Consider the following 22,361-nt stretch of genomic DNA (forward strand, 5'->3'; position numbering starts at 1 on the left):
TGTTTAAAAATTCAAATGAAGGAAAGGCTCATGTGCATTGCATCAGCTCATAAATATGCATCTATGAAAATTCCTGAAAAGTGCTTATGTCCTGGTTAATAAAAGGATATCTGTATCAATCCTTGCTTCTAATGCTGAGTGGAATAGGAAGGAAATTCACCAAGAATGAATTGTACAAAGTAAAAAGCGCCATTTATTTGTCTGGGCTCTTTTGGTTTCTCTATGCGAATTAAGCAAATTAGATAACGTTGCAAACACACCCATAAAATTGTGGAATATCGCAATTTGCACCTCACAAATAGCCCAGAGTTTTGTGAATAAAGATCCATCTGCAATCAATCCAATTTACACAGGCATTCGTACAAATAAATCCTTTCTCTTATATGGAGACAGTGTTGATGTTTACAATTAGCGCTGCATTTTTTAAAATAAAGGTGCTATAGAGTTCTTCACAGTCCTTTAAATAACATTTCAGTCGAAAATCCTTTCTTTCTTACATTTTTTAGTCTGCAATAGTTTCCACTACAAAAAACCTTTTGTGCAACCGAAAGATTTTGCGGATGTTCTTTAACCCTTGTGTGGTGTTCGGGTCTGTGGGACCCGTTTTTAATGTTTACTAAAAGAAAAATTATGCAATTAATTATTGTTTCAACCTCAGATTCATTGGCCTTGGCTCATTTTCTATAAAGAACATAAAAATAAACAAATTTATAATGACTGTACACTGTTCACCCCCCTACGCATTTATATTACATATGTGGTGTTCGGGTCCACTGGACCCGGGGTTAATAAGAGTGTAAAAATTGAATGTGCTATGTAACTTCACTCTATTTTTCTTCTATCTGGGACTCCTGTGAGTGCATGAGTGTGTTTGTATATATGTCTGTACATATGTGATGGATGCATGTCAGAGTTTTGTCCTTCTGCACTTGCTATAATGCTGCAAGGATACAACATGTTATATATCAAGCATGAACACTCATCTGGCCCCACTGTCCCAAACACTTTACCTTCTGTCTAACAGGAACCATTCTACATTTTCCCATTATCTCCCTTACAAAAAATATTCATGCTTGTATTATAGTAAAAGTGTAGTAATCATGGCAAATTGGTGTATTGATTACCATTTGTAAAACCATGGGTTTACCACAAAACCTATGGTGTGTGCGCGCACGTGTGTGTGTGTGTGTGTGTGTGTGTGTGTGTGTGTGTGTATGAGTGCGTGACAGAAAGAAAGTAAATAGAGAAGTAGAAATAGAGAAAGTAAAATTTTATATCCAAGCATTTTTATCATTTTAGGTTGTAGCCAATAGCAACACATTTTACTGCAGTGTGTGTGGACATAAGATGGACAGGACGACACAGTATATGTCTATAAAATGCAAGAAATGCATATGCAACACAGCTACATAGTAAAAATCTGCTTCTTATGTGTTGTGTAGGCTGGCATGAACAGGTTATGTGTTCAATGTGGATGATGTGTTATGATACAGCATCTTTCGAGATGGGGCTTGTGCTATGTAAACTGACACAAATGTGTACAATTTCAAACTAAGTTCAAAGACTTAAACATCAAAGTGATAAAAAACGTGTTTGAGATGAAAAAGTGATAAATACTTATTTAAGATAAACATGTTTTTCCCCAATATCTGGGAGAGAATAGAATTTTCTTCTCTTATTTCATATTATCACAAAAACGAATAGCACTTTAATCTATAAATAGTCCTCTACTAGTGGTAAATGACAAATATTAACCATAAATTCTGTCTATATTACTTGCAATAAGGCTAAAATAAACATCTGTAAACAGTTATACATAAATTTGTATGACTGGATTGTTTTAGGATACGAATAATGCCGTGGGTCCACTAGACCCACAAACATTGTCTAAGTAACAAAAATATGAACACCACACGAGGGTTAAGAGGACATTTCTTGGGGATTTTTTAAGATGTAAAATAAGTCTTCAGTGTCGCCAGACTGCGTTAGTTTTAGCTGAAAATGCCTCATAGATAATTTATTATAGCATGTTATAATTGCCACTTTATAGGTGTGAGCAAATTTTTAGGGGGTGTTCCTTTTAATGCAAATGAGCTAATATAATGCAAACACTGATCACCATAATCATGGTTTATTAAAATTGAAGCTAAATTCTGCTGTCAATTATTCTCTCTCTCTCTCTCTCTCTCTCTCTCTCTCTCTCTCTCTCTCTCTCTCTCTCTCTCTCTCTCTCTCTCTCTCTCTCTCTCTCTCTCTCTCTCTCTCTCTCTCTCTCTCTCTCTGCACTAAATGGGCTGTGGTTAGATTAAGGGGCGGTATTATTGTAATAAGTTCGCTTTCTATGTCACATCAGGAGTGAGATTACAGGGTTGTTTTTTTCACGTTTTCTACGTTTATAGAAGCACTGGGTACGCAATAATAGCACTTAAACATGGATAAGTCTGATTTTCATGATATGTCCTCTTTAAGGAATCCAACAAGGAACCTTTTTAGAAACCTTTCACCTGCCTTGTTTAGTTCGGTTGAATCGTACCAGAGTTCACTAGCTCACTAAGCAGCGATGCGATGTCTGCTGTATTTTTCTCTTCTTTTGTTTACTTCCAGGGTTCCGTTGGAATTTCCCTCATGTTGATTCCGACCAATCGAAAAACAGTTTAGGAAATACGTTTAAAAACACGTGGTCAACGAGTGATGTGGATGTTATCACATGACTTGGGTGACCAAACGTGCCATTTTCCCCGGACGCGTCCTGGCCAGGACGTCGAGATGTCGACCGCATACGTCTTTAAGGTTTAATATTTCAGGTTCTATTTCAAAAAATCAACCGTTACATTTCAAGGTAAGAATAATACTATAATGACTGTAATAATTTTACAATATTTTTAACTGAAATATCAGTACCTCCATGACGTATGCGGTTGACAAACACGACTTCCAGAGGACACAACCAAAAACCTGGCCAGGACGTGTCCGGGAAAAAAGGGCACGTTTGGTTACCCTACACATGACTGCATTTTGGTTCATTTTAACTGGTCCAGACCAAAGCAATCAGTGTGGTGTGAAAAGGAACCAAAACTTCCAAAAAAGCTACAATGTATAATTTTTTGCCTTTGTTCCAGACCAAATGAACCGAACTACAGATGTGAAAGCACCCTAAGATCAGCCCTGTAACTTAATTTTAATAAACCATTCTCTATGAGCATATGAAAAAATAGGTAATTAAAATGTGGCTCCCCTGGTGATGTCAGAAGGGGATAGTACCGCCCCTTAATCTGCCCTATTCAACAACGCCACTGCCCTTTAGTACAGAGATCAGCTCATTTGCATGTTAAATGACACACCCAAAATGGCACATTTTTGCACACACCTAAAAGGTGACAGTTTTAACTTGCTATAATAAATTATCTATATGGTATTTTGAGCTAAAACTTCACATATCTACTCTGTCGACAACAAAGATTTATTTAAGTCTTGTGAAATGTCTCCTTTAAGAGAGTACAATTACTAAAGATTGCACGCAAACATCTCTTTTACATGCTTTCATTAGTTTGCATTGAATTACCAGCTGTTTAGTGATCTCAAGTGTTTTATTTCCTCGGATAGCCACTCATCTACTCTAGATGAACCATTTTGAAATCACAGAACTCCCAACACTCGCCCTTAATTGAACAGGTCAAGCTTCTCTTGCTTGTACACAAGCCCAACGCAAACCCCCTTGACACAAGTTGGCTTTGGAGTGCATAAAGTAAAGGTTCTCGTACCCAGCGGAAAAACAACAGACTCTGTGCCCACTTCAGTTTCACAGAGTACACTCTCAATCATATCACTTTCAAACCCGCAGATAAGCTCCTATCCTGCTGAGATTTCCTTTCGAGCTTCGGAAAACTACATTTCCCGGGAGTCGATGGATGGTTCTGGGTGTAGACAGGAAATAATGTCCTTTCTCTGACTTTGGCCGTCTCACTCGGGGGTTCCGGCGTGCAAACAACGCCAAGACAAAGGTGACTTTCATGGGCCTCTCTCTCCTTCACATTCAGAAGCACGCACAATCTACGCACACCTAATCTCAAGCCATCTCTATGAGAACATACTGATTACACTAGTCTTCATCCAAGTATCAACAGGACAACAGCATTGGTGTTGGGGGCAGGGGAACCAATTCCCCTTCATTATTATATACCTCGGAGAAAAGATGCTGTCTCTAGATTCGGGTCTTTGTTTTTTCATGTGCTAGTTGTGACTGGAATGGGCTAAAGTGAAATCGTGGCTCTGTTTCCCTTTATAAAGACAAAACGACTTCATCTCAGCCATGCTGTTTTGTTAAATCAAACTCTGCATTCAAATATGCGAATGTGAATTTATCGTCTTGTCCTTGTTACCTTTTCATTTTCTTTAGCTTTTACCTGTTATATAATCAGCAGGATAGGATGCAGTAAAAATGCTATGAACAAAAAAAAAGGTAACTGTCTTCTGTTAAAGAGCCCCTATTTTCCTTTTTGTGATTTTACATTTACATTGGTGTGTAAAGCCCTATTCAAACAGGATTAGTTTTACGGGGGTAGATGGAGTAATTTTACTTTACCACAAAACGTCTGTAATATTGATGGTCAATTCGCACAGGATTAGAAATCTCAGTAAAACATTAAGAAGTGGGAGGGGTAACTAGATTACGAAGCCGTCACCTCCCTCGTCGTCATGTGCATATTACCTTGCCATATCAAATGCGCAAACATGCTACACGGCTCAGAGAAGAATAACTCGAAAATGGACTAGGGGATACACTGTTTAATTTCGGTTTAGGGAGAACGACAGTTTCAGAAAGCATTTGAGAAGTACTTTTGACTTTTTTTTAAAGGTCTGTGTCGTCGTATGCAGGAACTGACTTGCGACTTGTTCCACCGTTAGAAAGCAAGTGAATGCTTCGTTAAGCACTTCAATATTTGATTAAAAAAGTGCAAAATTACAAGAAATTACAAATTTTACATGTATATTTACTGGTCGATTCACACTGAATTCAAATTACCTGAGGTAATTTCTCCAGACTTTTTACAGAAGGTAAAAGTCGCCGCAATTTTTACAGACATTTTTAAGACATTGTTACAGACGGCCCAAAGTCTACGATGTCCAAGTTACTGTCCAAGTGAAATCTGTTTTCTTGAACTATAATGAATGCAAGAATTGTAAGCATTAGTTTACTTCTGCAACAAGTCGACACAGACTCGATGCACAGACTGCAAAAAAATTATTTTCAAGAAATAAAATTCTTAGTATTTTTGTCTTGTTTTCAGTAAAAATATCTAAAAATTCTTAAATTAAAATGCTTTTTCTTGATGTGCAAAATGACCCAAGAAAATAAGTCTATTTTTTAGACCAAAAATATCACATTTAAGTGATTTTGTTAAACAAGCAAAAAAATCTGCGAATGGGGTAAGCAAAAAACTTTTTTCTTAAACACTAAATTTAAGGAAAATTCAGATTTTTTGCTTGTTTTATGCACAAAAACACTTAAATTTGATATGTTTGGTCTAAAAACTAGACTTATTTTCTTGGTTCGCTTTGCTCATCAAGAAAAAGCATCTTTGTTTAAGAATTTTTTTGATATTTTTGCTGAAAACTATTTTTTTTTGCAGTGCATTATCATAATTCTGCCCGCTTCTGACTCACAGCCTGTAAGTAGCCTGTTTTCACATTTTTTAAAAATTGCTACTGACCATTAAAACCATGATTTAAACAGTTTTGTGCAGTGTAGAGAAGCGCTTGTTGTTTAAAGTTTCTACAATCACAAATGCAGACATGGTTTTAATGTTTAAGTATCCAATCTGTTACGTTGTGCTCAAGCTGCGCTGGCAAAGTTGATCCATTAGCTTAGCATCTGCATTTTCTGGATCAGATTTGGCTCGTATTGATAAGGTAGTAAAGATTATATAATCTCCTATGAGTATTGCGTCGGAAGCTGATCTTCCAAATATGGTAAAAAAAAGGCGTCACATTGCCATGCTTAAGGTATTCGGCCAATCACAACACAATGAAAAGCTAGCCATTCGGAGCACACTGCGCTTTTCAGAACGATGAGCTTTGTACAAATCGACACGTTTCAGACAGGTGGGGCATAGAGGAGCAACAATAATTAACCATAAACCAAGTAAGCACATTGCATTACACTAAATACACACACAAAAAAATGTTCTTCTTAGCAATGTCATGGGGGCTCTTCAAAAAATATAGTTTAAAAAGTATCAGATAAGTCTGAAGGCTTAACCGAGAGAAAATAACAAAATATGCACTTTCTTGTTACTGTCTCAAACGTAAAGTCGATTTCAAAAGAATATTGCTGCCTATGGCAGGTAAACGCTCAAGAGAAAATCAATCATTTTCTGGTCAATTCAAATAGCATTTTTTGCTAGTCAAATACTAGACCTGCAAAACCAGATAAAATTTTCAGCGCTTTTAGCGATTTGCATTGTTGCAAAGCAGCTTTGCAGAAATACATTTTAATACAAAAACAGTAGGACACACACAGACACAGAGAGATAGAAAGAAGACAGACAGCACTCATTGAAGACATTCAAATATGGGTCCCTTGTGAGTACTTGGACCTGAATACAACACGAATGTTGTGGCCACATGGATCATTTTTACATTCTGACTTTCATCATTTGCAATTTTTCTAGTTGTATCTTTAGTGATATTCCAACTGTGTCTTGTCCAAAGAAGTGGATTTTTATAGAAATGAAAGATTTACTGCAAGTTGTACCAGTAAGACTCAATCGGTACAATTTGTAAGATATTTGCACTAAAATATCCAAAAAACCACTAGGCCAGTGTTATATATATTTTGTCCAGCTGATTACTAACAATATCTCTAAAGTTTTCAACAACTCGTAAATTATGAGAAAATTGCCATTCCAAACAGAGGCAATGAAGGTGCCTGTCAATAAGGGTTAATATCCACGTTACCCTTTGTTACCGCCTTTGCTGATGTAGAAACCACATGACAACAGTGTTGTGGACAAATGCAGAAGTATGCGTCTGTCGGGATATACTCCCTTGTTTATGATAAGTTTGTTGATCTGAACACTTAATTCTGTGCTGTGTTTACACACTATCGAATTGGACTAATGCTGTAACATCTATGACTAACAATTTCGTTTTGAACATTACATGAAACCTTCCATAATGAAATAAAATGATGTCATCGAACGCAACATTTATAAAACTTGATTACCTCATCCGTTAACATCATTTCTCGTTCCTGTCTGATTGATGGCCATTAGCGGTTGAGTTAAAGACGTCAGTGTTATTGTTTTGATTGTGCGCCCTCTAGCGGCAAATTTTACAAATTGTATCTTTAATGCTATATCACTCATTACATTATGGTCAAGACAATCATCACTTGACTCTTGGAGTATATAAGTGCGCTACTCAACCTCTTTGGCTTTTGCAGATTCTGACGCTGGCCTCCATCCTCCCCACCACCACCAGGTTGGCCCTGCATCGAGGGAAGGGGGGTAGGCCCCGCCCCTGAATTCATCTCAGGCAGGAACAGCAAGAATCTATTGACGAGTGTACGCCCAAGAACTACATAAATTGTTAAATAAATACCTTCGAAACTTTACATTAGCCCATTAGTCTTTCTGGTAGAATTAAAGCTTGCGTGCACTTAGAGGATTTTGCAGCGAAAGAAATGACTACAGTGACATTTGTGAAAATAAGGCATTTCAGTTACTGACTAATAACCTCTTCATTGCCATTAAAGTGAAATTACTTAACCTAATCATAAGAGTCTGATAAAAATGTTAATTTACAAGAAAACATGTCAGATGCATTTAGAGGGTTTTGCATCTGAACTCCTCATATGTATCCTAACAAAAAACATATTGTTTTGCTGGTGTTTGACAAAATGGTGTTCAGAAAATCACTATGGCCCATGCATCATGTCTGTACACTTATACAGAGACCATTCACAGTACCAGGAACATATTTGTCTTAATATTTTGTCACGTAGATACACAGGATGCCAATATTGTAAGTGCTGCAGCCAGTAAAACGGGACATTCTGTACTCCTCCTTGAAATTATACAAGTAAATCAAGTGAGACCAAACTAATGATAATAACCACCTAAGGAAATCAATAGATGTAGCTTATGAAATGTAATAATTCATTGATTAGGATAGTCTGATGAATAGTTGCTGATACAATAGCATTCTGCTTCTCCTGTGCTAGTGATAGAGGAACAGGAACAAGGGTTAAGATGTGCAAATTGCACGAAGAATTTGTGGTCTGTCGTCTGACTAATCAGTTTTTTAGTGATCCATTTCTCTGCATTATTTATGCTAAGTAGCGATACTGCTCAGGACCCTTGTAAAAGATCATTCTTCTAAGGATCTCTTAAAGGCATTCACCAACACACGTGCACACGTCGATAGAAAACTCGGAATAAATTCCACTTTAATCCTGACAAACACGTTAGCATCAGTGAGGTTTAACTAGTACAAGCACATGAAAAATTCAGTGTAAATGTGCACCAGCAAAACTAATCAGCATCAGACTGTGTCTCAGCTCAGTGGAGGGATGCAACAGACCACCAGCAATAACACAACAACGCAAACAGGCAACAGGATTCATTTGTGCATTGTCTCTGTGGATGAATCTGTGATGCGGTTATTAGGCTCCATGAATTCTGTGTAGGTCCCTTCACAATGACCTTTCAGAATTTATCAAGCAAGTTATGGAGGACATCCAGATGCCTCGCCACATGTTGAGCTGCTCGCAGACTTGTCAAAAAGGATGTAGCACACATCAGAGGCTATGGGTGACCGAACCTACAACTCAAACACGACATCAAAGACTAGGAGTGGAGAATTGCGCTACTCACACATACAGGCATCAGAGACCTTGAGCAACTGGATGACTCTCACACATTAACATTAGAGAAAAATGAAAAATTCACTCTCTTACGCACACTTCAGACATTTTCACACACACTCATGTGGATTTGTGAAATGTGCTTTTATATTCTGTTATAATTGGTAAGTCTGTTAACAGATCTTTGTACAGTTTATTCTGTCATCATTTATTCACTCTCATGTTGTTACAAACCTTTGTGTTTATTAGAAGAAAGGAATTTATACAGGTTTGTAACAACATGAGAGTGAGTAAATGATGACAGAATTTTCATTTTTGGTGTGAACTATACCTTTAAGGATATCCTCACACATTTTTATTCATTTCACATCATATTTTTCCCTAGAACCTTTTGGGTTTTTTTCCATAAGCACTTTGCAAAAATCGCCACAACACCCAAAATATCCAAACATCAAGACAACAGAAACAGGGCCACGCCAGCATATAAACCAAAGTATGAGTTCTATTACATATGCAAACAACATGCACAAGCTCTCAATCATTTTAAGGATGCATATGGCTACTGGATATGCAATAGCACAAAAAATGCATTAATGAATAATGCAGTGCGGGGCAAAAACAGCTGACAGCGTTTAAGTGTTTCAAAGAGAGAGAAAAAGAAAGGATGAGCTCTGGATCGATAAGAGAAAGAAAGAAAGAAAGAAAGAAAGAAAGAAAGAAAGAAAGAAAGAAAGAAAGAAAGAAAGAAAGAAAGAAAGAAAGAAAAAAAGAAAGAAAGAAAAAAAGAAAGAAAAAAAGAAAGAAAGAAAGAAAGAAAGAGTCTCCAGTCATTACTCTGTGGAACAGTTGACAATCTTAATCAGATATTTTAACACATCATTTTCAAATTTTTCAATGTAACACCTACACAAGCCAGAAGACTGATTTGGCCCAACTCAGTTAGCAGGATTGCCTGCCTGAATTGTGTAATGTGAACATGTGCTTGTGAGAGAGAGAGAGAGAGAGAGAGAGAGAGAGAGAGAAAGAGAGAGAGAAAGAGAGAGAGAGAGAGAGAGAGAGAGAGAGAGAGAGAGAGAGAGAGTAATGCATAGTCCATACAGCAGAAAATTCCGCTGGAGCTGAGATGGGGGGGAGGTTCCCCTGCGCCCCACGAGCTTATTAACGGCTCTGTGATTCCCTTGTATGTAGAAAACATTGAAAACACGAGGGAAGAGGCAAGGGACAGATGGAGATGTGGGTGATGTACGAGTAGGGTTTCTTACCGTAAACGAAGTTACTCCGAACGGATGTTGCAAAAACGAGCATCAAGGCCACGAGCGCCATGGCAGCAGACCGCTGAAATGACAGGAATGTCAGACGCGCGAGCATCACGCTCATCCGTCCGCGCGCTAAAGCTAATGGTCCTCTCGAGGCCCGAAGGAGTGAAGATACTCAGGGAAGCGCCGGCTGCAGGAAGGGACGAACACAAACACACATGCAAACTCATTAACACACTGAGCGCGCCGATTGGTTGCAATGATGCTGAGCGCTCACACACTTTAAGACTCGTTTCTCACGCGCTGCCCCAGTGCTTGTATTGATTGTCTCGTGTCACTCGGTGCGTGTGATGTGACGCAGTGATGGACAACCTTGCCTTTTCAATTCAGTAAACAAAAACGACAGTTGCTATAGATTTGTGGAGTGGGGGTAGAACGTATTTTTTTTCTTAATTTTCCTCCTGCTCTGACCGCTGCGCGCGCTCGCGTTTAAGGTGCACCTGTCGCCCGTTAAGAATGAATTCAGCGCTCAACCTCACGCGATTGTGGCACGCACGCACACGTACGCAAACATAACAGTATTCAGGTCGCTTGATTTCCCTTTTAGTGCGCTTTTCTCAACTATGGTTTCGGTGCAAGTCATGGAGTTGCCTGCGGGGCGGGCGGGTGACAGCGCAGAGATCCTGTTTATGTTTGTTGAATAGACAGTTAGTGGAACCGTTATTGCATAAAATGTGGTGTTGTGTTCAGTTCGGCCAGCTAAAAACTCGCATAATCTCTGGTGTTGATATGAGGTGATGATACCTCCTGCTCCAAATCTACGACACGCGACCCGAAACGAAGCCACTCGTGAGGGCTCACGCACCCCTCCCTCACCTCTCATCTCTTTTCTCGTACTTCTCTTTATTTTTCTCCCTCCGCTAAGTCCACCAGTCCCTTTCTTACCCGCGCAACCGGGACGCCCCGCCGAAACACGGAAAACAGGAGCAGGTGCGCACAGTCCGAGCGCTCTGAATGCAGAAGGAGCGCCAGGGATGCTGGTAAAGCTCGCAATGGGAGGGGAAGCGCGACGGGGCAAAGCAACCACCAGAGCATTAACAGTAAGCCTAAGCACACTTTAACGGCAACCCCCTTTCCTTTTCTCTTACTTTAACACGTCGGAGCTCATTTGGAGATCATTGGTTTTCAGACCGGTGTACTCGTCAGAAAAGATGCGCGCGGATGCAGGCGCATTCCAGGACAGGAGCGTGCCCCTATTTACAAGCCTGACAGGTGTCTCCCCACTGTATAAACGCCAGGACGCCAACGACAATAATACCCCTGTGTGCCTGTATGCTCTAAAGGAGGGCAGATTACAATACGCACCGATTTATGCGCTCCTCGTGATGCCCGTTGGCTCCGTAGGTCCGGGAGTGTTAGACCCGTCTATGTTCTGCTGGCGCTCACGCTAAGGTCCCACTGGATCTGTCTGTCTTGGTTCTTGTTCCGCCCTCCGCTGTCTTCTTGTTTTTCTTGCCTTTTCCTCTCTCCACGGCTACCGTTCACTGCAGCAAAACAGTCTGTCTGAAAGCACGGAGAGAGGGAGGGAGGGGGCAGGCGCGCGGGGTGGAGGGGGAGGGGTGGAGATTTTAATACGATTTGGCTGTACCCAGAGGCGGTCTTACCATAGAGGCATAGGTAGGCGGCCGCCTGGGGCCCCCCACCAGCGGTCAAATTAGGGGGGGCCCCAACCAACCTAATAAATAGCCTACATAAATAAATAAAACCCTTATCATCACGAACACTTCAAAAGCATTGTAAATTGTATTAATATTCTTAAGAAATACGTTGAAACTTTGAAATAGTAGTTAAAATGTCCAGTTCATGTTCTGTCACCAAACACTTACACCCCCTTCTTTCACAATGAAATGGACTAGTCCATTACGGTGCGTTCTGCGGCGCGAAAGATAAACACAAAGTGACACGGGGACTGGGAAAGTACATGAACAGAGACTTAAAGACAAATATAAACGCGAAAATGGGGCTTTGGTAAGTCAACCGGCTAGTAATAGCCCTACATTGATAAAATGTATTTTGTGGTGAAGTAAATAATGTTACTACAGAAAAAAAACTAATGTAACCCTACAGGGCTCCAGACTGCGAGTAAATAGTCGCATTTTGCGAGTATTTTCCCTGCCTATGACTATTTTTTATTAAATGTCGCACTGGCTGGACTGTGAAATTTAAATACAATTATATTAATATAATGCGCAGGCGATTACGTCGACCCGCATTCAGTCACTCTTCCTGTTGTTGCCCGCTCCCCCGCCTTTCTATCAGCTCAGGTGCATATCACCTCTGCTCTCTAAACCCGTCTCTTTTGTCCACTTTCGACCGCTTCTGCCCTGATTGTTTTGAGGGGTGGTCTATGGAGACTGCGGGCGAGAGCCTCTGCTTTCGTTTTCGGGAGAAATGACGGGTTTAAAATAACGCGAACTAATATTATGTGATGTCAGAGTCCGGTGTTGTAATTAACGATGCTGCACAGTGTTTTTTTATGTGTATGTAAGAGCTTTCTCTGATATTTCAGCGCAGTTGATGAAATAATCTCCCCACAACCGCTCGCAAAATGACACTAATAAAAGAGGCGGAGATCAGCTGCTTTAGTTTAATCAATGAAAGCCTAAAAATAGCGCTGTACACTGCGTATTCACGCTAGAAGTCAGAAAAAACGTAATACATTGTGCTCAGTACCTTAGATTACAAGTCCTGGCCAAATGATATCTTCAGAGTGCATGGAGACATTTTGTAGTGATTACAGCACAAGAATGTGATTTCTTTACTCAAGTCTGTGTTAAAGTAGCCTAAAGCTTTTACAACAAAGTAATAAAAAGTTGATTGTAAGTTTAATGGTTTACAATAAGGCAAATATATGTTAAAAATAATAAGTATGGTAAAGTAAAAAAAAAAAAAAATAATGTATATAAAGTATACAATTATTTGTATTTGTATTTAATTTGTTAATGCATTAAACTTGTTTGGACTTAGTTTTAGTGTTTATTTTTTGTTTTTACACCACCCAGTGACTGGTGCCACCAAATTGAGGCAAGTGCAACCTCTCTCAAATGTTAGTCTGGAGCCCTGCTGATGTTATGTTGGGGATGTTTTCGTCCACTATGGGGTGCTGTTGAGTCTTAATTTGGCCACAACTTTCAGCATATGGAATGATTTTTGGTGAAAAACCTTATGTTGACACATATTTTGGGAAAATGCTTTGAACATTTTTCAAAAACTCAACAATACACTGTGGTAAAATTCACAACCCTTTTGTTATGTTTGTGAAGAAAACATCAAAGAAAACATAGTTTTAATATAAAGTGATTGTAGACTGGATTTTTTTAAACCTTTTAACACAGTCTTGGGTATGTGGAAGATAAGTAACAACATTGGCTTTGATGCATTGCTAGTTTTTGTGCAGCATCAGATTTAAATTATTTCTCCCTCATTTACTGTTCGTGGCTGTTTTTGCCCCATTGACTTATTCTCTATTGGTTTGTGTAGTGCTTCACTTTGTGTGACCTCTGCTTTCCATCTTCATTTTGGAGTAAAAAATACCTTCGCCTAGGGCCCCCAATTTGCTAAATCCGCCACTGGCTGTACCATTTGGGTAACAGGACTAGAGGGTTCTGCCAGGGAGATTATTATTGTTATTACTTTGTGACAGAGGTATACAGTGATTGAATATCACGAAACTATCAAGACCATGTCATATTTTACCTAAAATTACATTTAACCATAAAATGTTTTTAAATGTGACATTATTTTCATGAAAATAAAGGACATTAAAAATTTTATTTGGCAAAATAATGAATTTAATACTATATTTTTTTGTATTACAGTGACTATCTACTGTACATTGAATAGATGAATAAAATATGTACTGTTAAGCATAAACTGTACTGTATACAGTAACCTCATATAAATCATCACTTGTGATCATGCAAATTACAATAAAAAGATTGCGCTTGCTCTTAACTGCCATTTAAATCCTTTCAAAATTTGAGAAATTTAAGAGGTTCAAAAAAGACATGGTTTCTTAGCAGAAAAAAAAAATGTTTTGGGGTGAAATGAAAGCATTATTTCGTGAGATTCCCCCTCATACAGTAGGCTATACGCTGACGGCGCGAGGTGTGGTCTTGTGAATAGCGTCCCCTCGCGCGCCGGGCCCTTTGGGACCCCGCTGGCTGCTATGGAGGCCCGCGCGAGAAGAGGGAGGAGAGGGCGTTGCGCTTCGCGAGAGGATTTAAGGATTAGTTCTGCACGCGGATTTACTCGCCGTGCGGTGCAGGGACGCACGGGGTTAAACATGGACGACTGCGCGAGAATCAGATACCCCGCGAGAGCGCGGCGACTTGGTCACTGTGGCGTTGGCTCAAGCATCCAACCGGAGTCACGGGGCGGGCCAGTTTCGTCTTACCACCCAGCCCAAATCATTAGTTTTGTTTAACGTTATCAGTCCATAGAGTCTATCAGGGTTTTTTTTTTTTCATTTCACAGCGTGAACGTACCATAAAACAGATTAGACAGCGGAAAACTGATATGTCATCTTGCCCAAAGCACAAATTAATCGCTTTATGCGATAAATAAAAGATACAGTATGTTTGTAGTGTTATCATCCCAGCCTGTTCACGGACGTCAACACTGCCTTCATCACTGATACGGATGAGACAGTAGTTACATCTGCTGGTCAGGAGACTGTACTGCGAGCAGTTTTCCCAGAAAGCGCCCGGTTACATCATTCCACTCAGGAATAGTTCAGCCTATCGGCTTGTGTTGTTATTTAGACGCCCATTTTTTTTGCCTGCGACGTGCGTTTTGATGTACATTTAGATACTAGAGATTCAGTCGGCGCCAGTTGTTCTTATTTTAGCGAGATGGCATCATTTTTTGGAGATGCTGACGTCATTCTCCGCAGAGCTGTGACAGTCCTCGCGGTCGAACGCGTTCGCCCGTGACCTGCGCAATTCTTTTTCCCCGACGTGCCAGTGTCCATACGCGCAGACACCAACACCCTTGGTTTCCACTTGCGCGCGAGACAGCGATAAGATAACGAGGACTAGATCGTCTCAATCATAAGTTTAAATGACTTGTTACAAATCTAATGTCAAATATGATTACATCAAATCACCAGGAAACGAGCCCTTCGTGTTCTCCCCCTCTCCTCATGCTCTCAAGCATTTTGGTACCCAAATTGCCTGGAGTGGAAAAAAGGCAGATCACCGAGGCAAAAGGTTTAAAACCTTAGATGATAGCCCAAATGGCACACGGAAAAATTGTAGATGGAATATTCAGAAGAGTAGAAAAGTGGATGAAAGTGAGCTCAGAATAGGGAATGAATAAGGGTAAATGAAAGGGTTTCCTGTAAGAGGATTTCATGTAGAGTTTGATCAGGCAGCACAGAGGTGAGATCCCTCTCTGACTCTATCCCATAATGACTGGGAAGAGCCAATCACACCATCCTCTGGAAAATCGATACGACAGTGATGTCTCTCTCCATCTCTCTGACAGACGTTCATTCTTTCTCCCTCTTTTTGTCTCATCCACAATTCAGGTGAAGACAGGCATTTTTGAAAAGACCACGGACAAATGTATTACAGATTAACTGATTTGTGAGGGCAAATAGGACAAAAAAGTATTAAAATGAAAAAGTCTGCTTTCATTACATAAGCTTTTTTAAAACCAGGAATAACGTGTGCTATTGGATGTATGAATAATCAAAACTTATCTTTAACCACAACTCTATAAACTCTTAAATAAGAAAAATCAACCTCCCAAAATTATTAGTAATAATTATTATAAATATTGTTTCTTATGCTAGGTTTTTATTACCATGCATGCACAAAAGTGGCTTAATTCACAAAGATGTAGTTTTCATTATATTCTGTGCGTTCGACTGATAGACGACTACTGATACATACCTTTGCAAAAATATCACAAAATTATACATCCAAAAAAGCCATCATCCCCGACGGCGACATCTCTGCCGGGACTCGAACCCGGAGCCTCTGGATTAGAAGTCCAGCGCGCTATTCCATTGCGCCACAGAGACTGAGCCACATGATGCAACGTAAAGCGAGTTCATATTCTGCATCAGTACCGCATCCTGCAGCATCAGGACCAGTGCACTGTTTGTGCCGTAATTGCTGCAAGTCCCGCTAGGGGGCGCCCAATCCTATCGTCTTGATCCTGTGAAGCAATGGCGGAGAGACGCATTTAGCATCCGAGAGAGAAAAAAGATTTATATAATCATCACAAATAAATTACATATAATATATATATTTGAGGTAGTTGTTATTTAGAAAAATAATAACCTAAACATACAATTTCATTCACGAGGCTTTATAGGTATTATTACAAAATACCCTCAAAATATATAAAACACGGGGTAAATAAAATAACTTTACACTATAAATCTATGTTTTTTAACACAACTAATATACTCATATATGTCATTAAAGTGCAATTTTGTTTCTAGCTCAACAAGGAAGAAAATTGCGAAAGTATACAAACGCGAGGTAAAAGTGAAACTGAACGTGATTTACTCTTGACTGATATATGAAACGCAAGGGGACATGCCTACAAACTCAACCCAGTTTAACATTAACATAAACGTTCATCTTCTGGTTTAGTTGTTTTTACTGGAGGGGAGTGTTGACAGAACAGGATCGAGTGTTTCAATAAGCATTCACTAAAGCGATTGCGCGAGTCTGTAATCCAAATCAATCCATTTTACGGTATTACCATTTAAATGAGCCCACAGCCATCCTTGACATTATCATTCAGGTGAACAAGACTCGAGGAGAATCATTTACCCTTTGCTTTGCAGTCAGACTTCAATATTTCATGGTGAGCCGTCCGAGTTTATTAAAAAAACACCAACATGATTTTATTATATCCCTTTCTATCGTGTTTATTGGTGGTTAAAGTTAAACAAACTACAAATGTGAAATAAATGTTTACCTGAAAAAGTAGTCTACACTACTAATTGTCTAGGACAGGGGTCTCCAACCTTTTTGTGAGCAAGGGCTACCTCAATGGATAAAACAATCTTGAAAGCAAAATTTTTGAAATAGTCTACTAAAACCTTTATTTTACTTATGTTTTAGCATTGTTTAAAATGTTAGCATACATAAAAGAAGATAAGTGAACATAAAAATATGTAATAAATAAATATTAAAATTGAGGCTATTCTTAGAATGTGCTTTGGCGGGCAACATGGTGGCGGACAGGTCTATGAGTTTGAGATGTTTTCTTTTGGTAAGGGGTATATTTTACCCAAAGTAATTTGGTTACCCAGCAGACTGAAGTGGCATAAAGCATTTGTTCTCAAACTTTTTCAGTGTGCGGCCCCACTTGTGTAGGAACTTTTAAGAAATGTTATGACATAAAACATTATAAAACTTAAATTTTAATGAAAGCAAACATATTAAAATAATTAATAAAGTGCGGTTAGTAATATTTACTATATTTTTCTGATATTTAATTACACAGGATTTTTGATAAATTAATGTGTTTTAAATGTAATAAAACTGGGGGCTCCCTAGTACCATTTGGGGGGGGAAGCCAAACCACTGGTATAAAGCACAGGTTAACAGTTTTAGTAATACTGCAGTGATAAAGATGGACCATTGGTTTAAGAAATGATAAAGTCTTACCAACAGGCTCATTTAATTACTGCAAGGGTTATCTTAAAGAGCACTCATTTCATTGCTTTAAAATAACATTTTTTGTGTATTTGGTATAATACAGTGTTTTTGCGTGGTTTATGGTAAAAAACCCATTATTTTCCACATACCGTACATTTTTTGTTGCTCCAGATTTCACTCTCTTCCTAAAATGTTGTGAAAAGCTCTGTGTCCCTGAATGGCCAGCAAATCTGTACGTTGTGATTGGCCTGAATAACTCTGAAGTCAGCCGAAAATGTGACGCTCCTTACCATGTTTGAAAGATTCGGTTGCTGACAGGAAGTTAACTTGCAGGCTGTGAGTCCGAAGCGGGAGGAATTATGATAATGTCGGTCTTGTCTACATGACCAATCCCAGGAAGTAAACGGTTACCCACAATCTGTGTGTTTATTGTAGTTCAAGAAGAGAGATTTACGTTGGAGACGATAACTCGCGTCATCCATTACTTTGGGGTTTGTACCTTTTGCATATCGTTAACATGTACTAAAACACTTACACCCCAAAGTAAATTTAAAAACATCAATCGGTGCTCTTTAAAAGGGATAATTCTGTCATTTTCTCATCCTCATGTTTTTCTGAACCTGTATGAATTTATTTTTTCTGATGAACACAAAAGATGATATTTTGATAAATGATGGTGAGTACACTGATTGTAACCATTGACTTCCATAGTAGGAAAAACAAATACGATGGAATTCAACGGGTACCCTCAACTGTGTGCTTACCATCATTTATCAAAAAAAAATTCTTTATCGTTTATCAAAATACTTCCATAATATTTGTTTTTCCTACTATGGAAGTCAATGGTTACAATCAGCTGTGTGCTTAACATCATTATCAAAATATCTTCTTTTGTGTTCAATTCATGTTTAAAACAACACAAGGATAAGAAAATGATGACATAATTGTAATTTTTGGTTGAACTATCCCTTTAAGTGCCCTAACCCATTCTTTCTGTTTATAGTATAATAACACATGGAAAAACACTGTTGATAAATTTTCGCATTTATTATATTAATGAATTTAATTCATACAGGCCACATCCATGACAAACATACAAAAGAACGACACTTTGGCTTCTTCATTTCTGCATCTCAGCCAATCATCTCACATCCATGTTTTACATGGCAGCAAGAGCAACTGATGTGAGAATGGTCAAAGCGATGACAGTGTATCCAGAACCATAGACTTGCGGTATCTTAAACCCCTTTCCAATATCCCAAATCTGTGAGACAGAGAAAAAACCCAAATTAACCACAACCTTGTCAAGTATTTTGATTGGTTACATTGTCAGTGTATGTGTGTGTGTATGTGTGTGTGTGTGTGTGTGTGTGTGTTTACCAAATGACGGATGCCATTAAAACTGTGGTAAGCCACTGGGAAGGCCAGAGCAAACTTGCTGAAAGCAAGAAACTGGGGTCCGAAGGACATGGAGTGGATCAGATCAAGGTAATATGGGTAATTTTCGGGTAACACCAATGCAGCGATTGCAAACGCAGAGATACCTGAGGAAGAGTGAGACAGCGTCATTAAGTTTCTTTAAAGGTCACTGAAGTAGAGGCATTCTCATGAGGCAATTATTAAGACAGACTGTGTTTATTACCACTGCTAAGTGCCACTCCTGTGCCTCTATGTGAGATTGACATCATCATAGGGACAGACCACCTGCAAAACAACATTATCATAACAATAACTGACAGAGTGACGCAATGAAACAAATACAAAACAGATTACTTTCATCATGGAAACACGAGGTATAATGCAATCATTTGACAACATCACTGGTAACAACATTTTATGAGCACTATTGAAAACATACTTTAAACCCTGTCAAATAGCTTTTAAAGCTTGTGCATGAAATCAAAGGCTTTGAAACTTGAAAGCAGAGTATCTTACAATGCTCCCACACAGTACATCTGACCTTCAGAGAAAGACCAGGTACAAAGGCAATCTCAAAAGTGAGATTCGCTGCATTTAAACAAAAAACACTTTTGGACAGAAAGATGGGGAGGTACAATGATTTTATAAAAAAGCAGAAGTGACGAAATGTAGACAAAACAAAAGGGAAACAAAGTCCATCATCACAATTGGTATTGATAACACCTTGTATCCTCCAATCAAAAGTGGTCAGTGGATGTGGATAAATGGGAGATCCTCTGATTTTGTGATGAGACACTTACAATATTAGTAATGACATCATTGTGCTATTGCATGGTGATAAAACATAAAAGATTTCTTTAGATTTTTTTGTAATAAATATAAAACAATGTTGCACTGATCTTCAAATTTGTTTCACATGATTTGTATTAACTCATATTGGCCTGGTTTTATAGACAAGCCTTTACCGAAGCCAAGAACATCTTTTATAAAATGCCTTGATATATGGCAAACAGATGTGGCAACACTCACCTGTAGATGCTTACATGGGGCGAAACAGGCCGGTTGAGTCGTGTGTTTTTTGCCAAATAGTTGTTCAACTCTTCTTTAGCTGTGGTTGCCATAGGAACAGCACTGGAAATAGAGGCATGCGTTAGTTAAAAAACATTTACAAGCCCTTTAATAAATAGAAAACGCGCATGTAAAAATACTCACTGTCTGTAGACTACGCCATACTGCAACCGTGATGAATACAGACCCTGCCGGGCCACCGTCCTTGATACAGAAAAAAAATGTAAATACATGAAAATACTATCAAAAACACTTGAAAGCAGTTAATATTAAAAAAACACAACAACATTAAAGCCGTGTCGATGCTTATACGAATCACCAGACAGAGCAAAAAAAGTTGCATCTGACATAAATCTCGTTAATCTACTGGAAATCGTATTACTGTCGGATCCAAAACATTACAAAACAGATCAAATTCAACGTTGATCTTTAATGGTAATGAGGTATTGCAAAACAAACTTTGATGAAGGGGGAACAGATGTGGGGTAAAAACATAAAATAGAAATTATTATTATTATTTTAGTGACAAAAGCACATTATGTTAGCAAAAGATGTTGAATAGCAAACCGACCTTGATTAAAAAGCCACGCTTTTACTGGTCAGATCAAAGTGCAATAAACATGTAACGTATCCAATATATTATCAGCATGCGCATTACTGATACGTCACGACTGTCAAATTCTAACAGCCAGTTTATACGAACGTAAAATCACAATTACAACGACATTTTTCATCTTAACCAAATAAGATCGCAAAACTTTCAGATTTAAATTACAAGTTGTTCTTACTGACCTTAGAAGCAACGCCATGTTTTGGAGCTTGACTGATGGGAAGTGACGTAGGAGGAAATAAAGACGCTACGAACGCGTTCACCGGCTGCCGCCATTTTGATAAGGTCAAAACCGATGAAGGAATGATATAAATTAGTTTTTATTGCTAATCCTTACGCTCACGGAGAATTTTTAAACAGCTTGTTTCAAAAGCTCTCACAGCACAATAAGATAGTTAATGTAAGGAAATTAAGTAAATAAAAATCTACATAAAAATACACTTGGTCAATAAACATATTTTACATTTGTATTTAGCAGCTAAGCGACTTACAAAAAATATGACACATTAAAGTGATTTATCATAGGGAGGCAAAAATACAAGAAGTTCTTAAACCAAGTTAATTCTAGTTAGAGATAAAGTTTTTTTAACATCTACTTGTACAGGCCTATTCACAGAAAGTTTGTGTTTTAATTGTTTTTTATCAGATTTTTTTGGATGTGATTTAGTGTCATTTTGTGAAGGTATCACAAGGCACCGCTCCTTTGCTTAAAGTAAGGCTCTGGATGAGGTGTAGGAAGGAAGGGCAATTCTAGGATTTTTTTATATGGGGTGGCACAGGGGTAGAACCAATCAGGGGGGCACATGTGAAAAGTCATGTGGGGGCCAAGCATATTTTGAGAGGGGGCGGTGCCACCTCTCTAGACTTGCCCCTGGTAGGAAAAAGTGAAATTATGCCAGTGCCAGTGATAGTTCTGCAAGTGAGCAGTAGTGATAAACCTGATACGAGCTTTCATCAAGTGGAGAGAGATGAATAGCGGCGTCACATGAGCTGTTTTGGGCTCCTGGAAAATGAAAACTGACCAGGAAGACCAGTAAGGAAAGCAATGCCATAGCCTGGATAAGGTATTGTGCAGCGTGCTCAGTAAGGTATGGCTTGAACTTCTTTTTCTTGATTTTATTGCTCAAGCCTGTAGGGGGTTAATTGTGTGAATGAGGTATACTGTAAAAAAATATTTTATGAATTTGTAAATAAAGTTAACGTTATCTAAGTATGTTTTACAAACAAATACTATTTTGTCTTTCTACTTTAAAATGTCACATTTATTTCAATGACTTACTTGCAGTTTCTTTTTTATAATTTGTGCTCAAATACATTCATAAATTTAAATGGAATTGCTCAAGTAATATTACATTTGTGTTTTGTCATCAAAATCAATTGGTGGAAAAGCGTTCTGCCAACATAAAAGTGTCTCGTTTTTGTAACGTTTTAAGAATGTTTCTGGGTTGTCTGAACAT

General features: G+C 38.6%; 2 protein-coding genes and 1 non-coding gene across 5 annotated transcripts in view; all 3 read right to left on the minus strand.

Annotated features, from left to right (window-relative positions):
* The window catches only part of cadm3 (cell adhesion molecule 3), a 114,649-nt gene extending 102,964 nt beyond the window's left edge, over positions 1-11,685 (minus strand). For all 3 annotated transcript variants that reach the window (XM_065262144.1, XM_065262145.1, XM_065262143.1), the window contains exons 1-2: positions 11,488-11,685; positions 10,129-10,312 (exon numbers count right to left, since the gene is read on the minus strand). In XM_065262144.1, coding sequence (XP_065118216.1) covers positions 10,129-10,243 — 115 coding nt within the window. In that variant the 5' untranslated portion in view covers positions 10,244-10,312; positions 11,488-11,685. The remainder of the gene's footprint in view (positions 1-10,128; positions 10,313-11,487) is intronic.
* Positions 11,686-16,136: 4,451 nt separating this feature from the next.
* trnar-ucu (transfer RNA arginine (anticodon UCU)) lies at positions 16,137-16,210 on the minus strand. Its single transcript has one exon. It is a non-coding gene; the product is annotated as a tRNA-Arg (tRNA).
* A 2,623-nt stretch (positions 16,211-18,833) lies between these two features.
* Positions 18,834-21,187, minus strand: sdhc (succinate dehydrogenase complex, subunit C, integral membrane protein). Its single transcript, XM_065262136.1, has 6 exons — positions 21,087-21,187; positions 20,439-20,498; positions 20,256-20,357; positions 19,450-19,511; positions 19,188-19,351; positions 18,834-19,071 (listed from the first exon to the last, which is right to left on the minus strand). Exons 1-6 carry the CDS (start codon positions 21,101-21,103, stop codon positions 18,967-18,969), a joined length of 510 nt encoding a protein of 169 aa, XP_065118208.1. The 5' UTR covers positions 21,104-21,187; the 3' UTR covers positions 18,834-18,966.
* Between the last annotated feature and the right edge of the window lie 1,174 nt (positions 21,188-22,361).

This window comes from Paramisgurnus dabryanus, chromosome 6 (genome assembly GCF_030506205.2).
Source record: "Paramisgurnus dabryanus chromosome 6, PD_genome_1.1, whole genome shotgun sequence".
Classification (NCBI taxonomy): Eukaryota; Metazoa; Chordata; class Actinopteri; order Cypriniformes; family Cobitidae; genus Paramisgurnus; species Paramisgurnus dabryanus.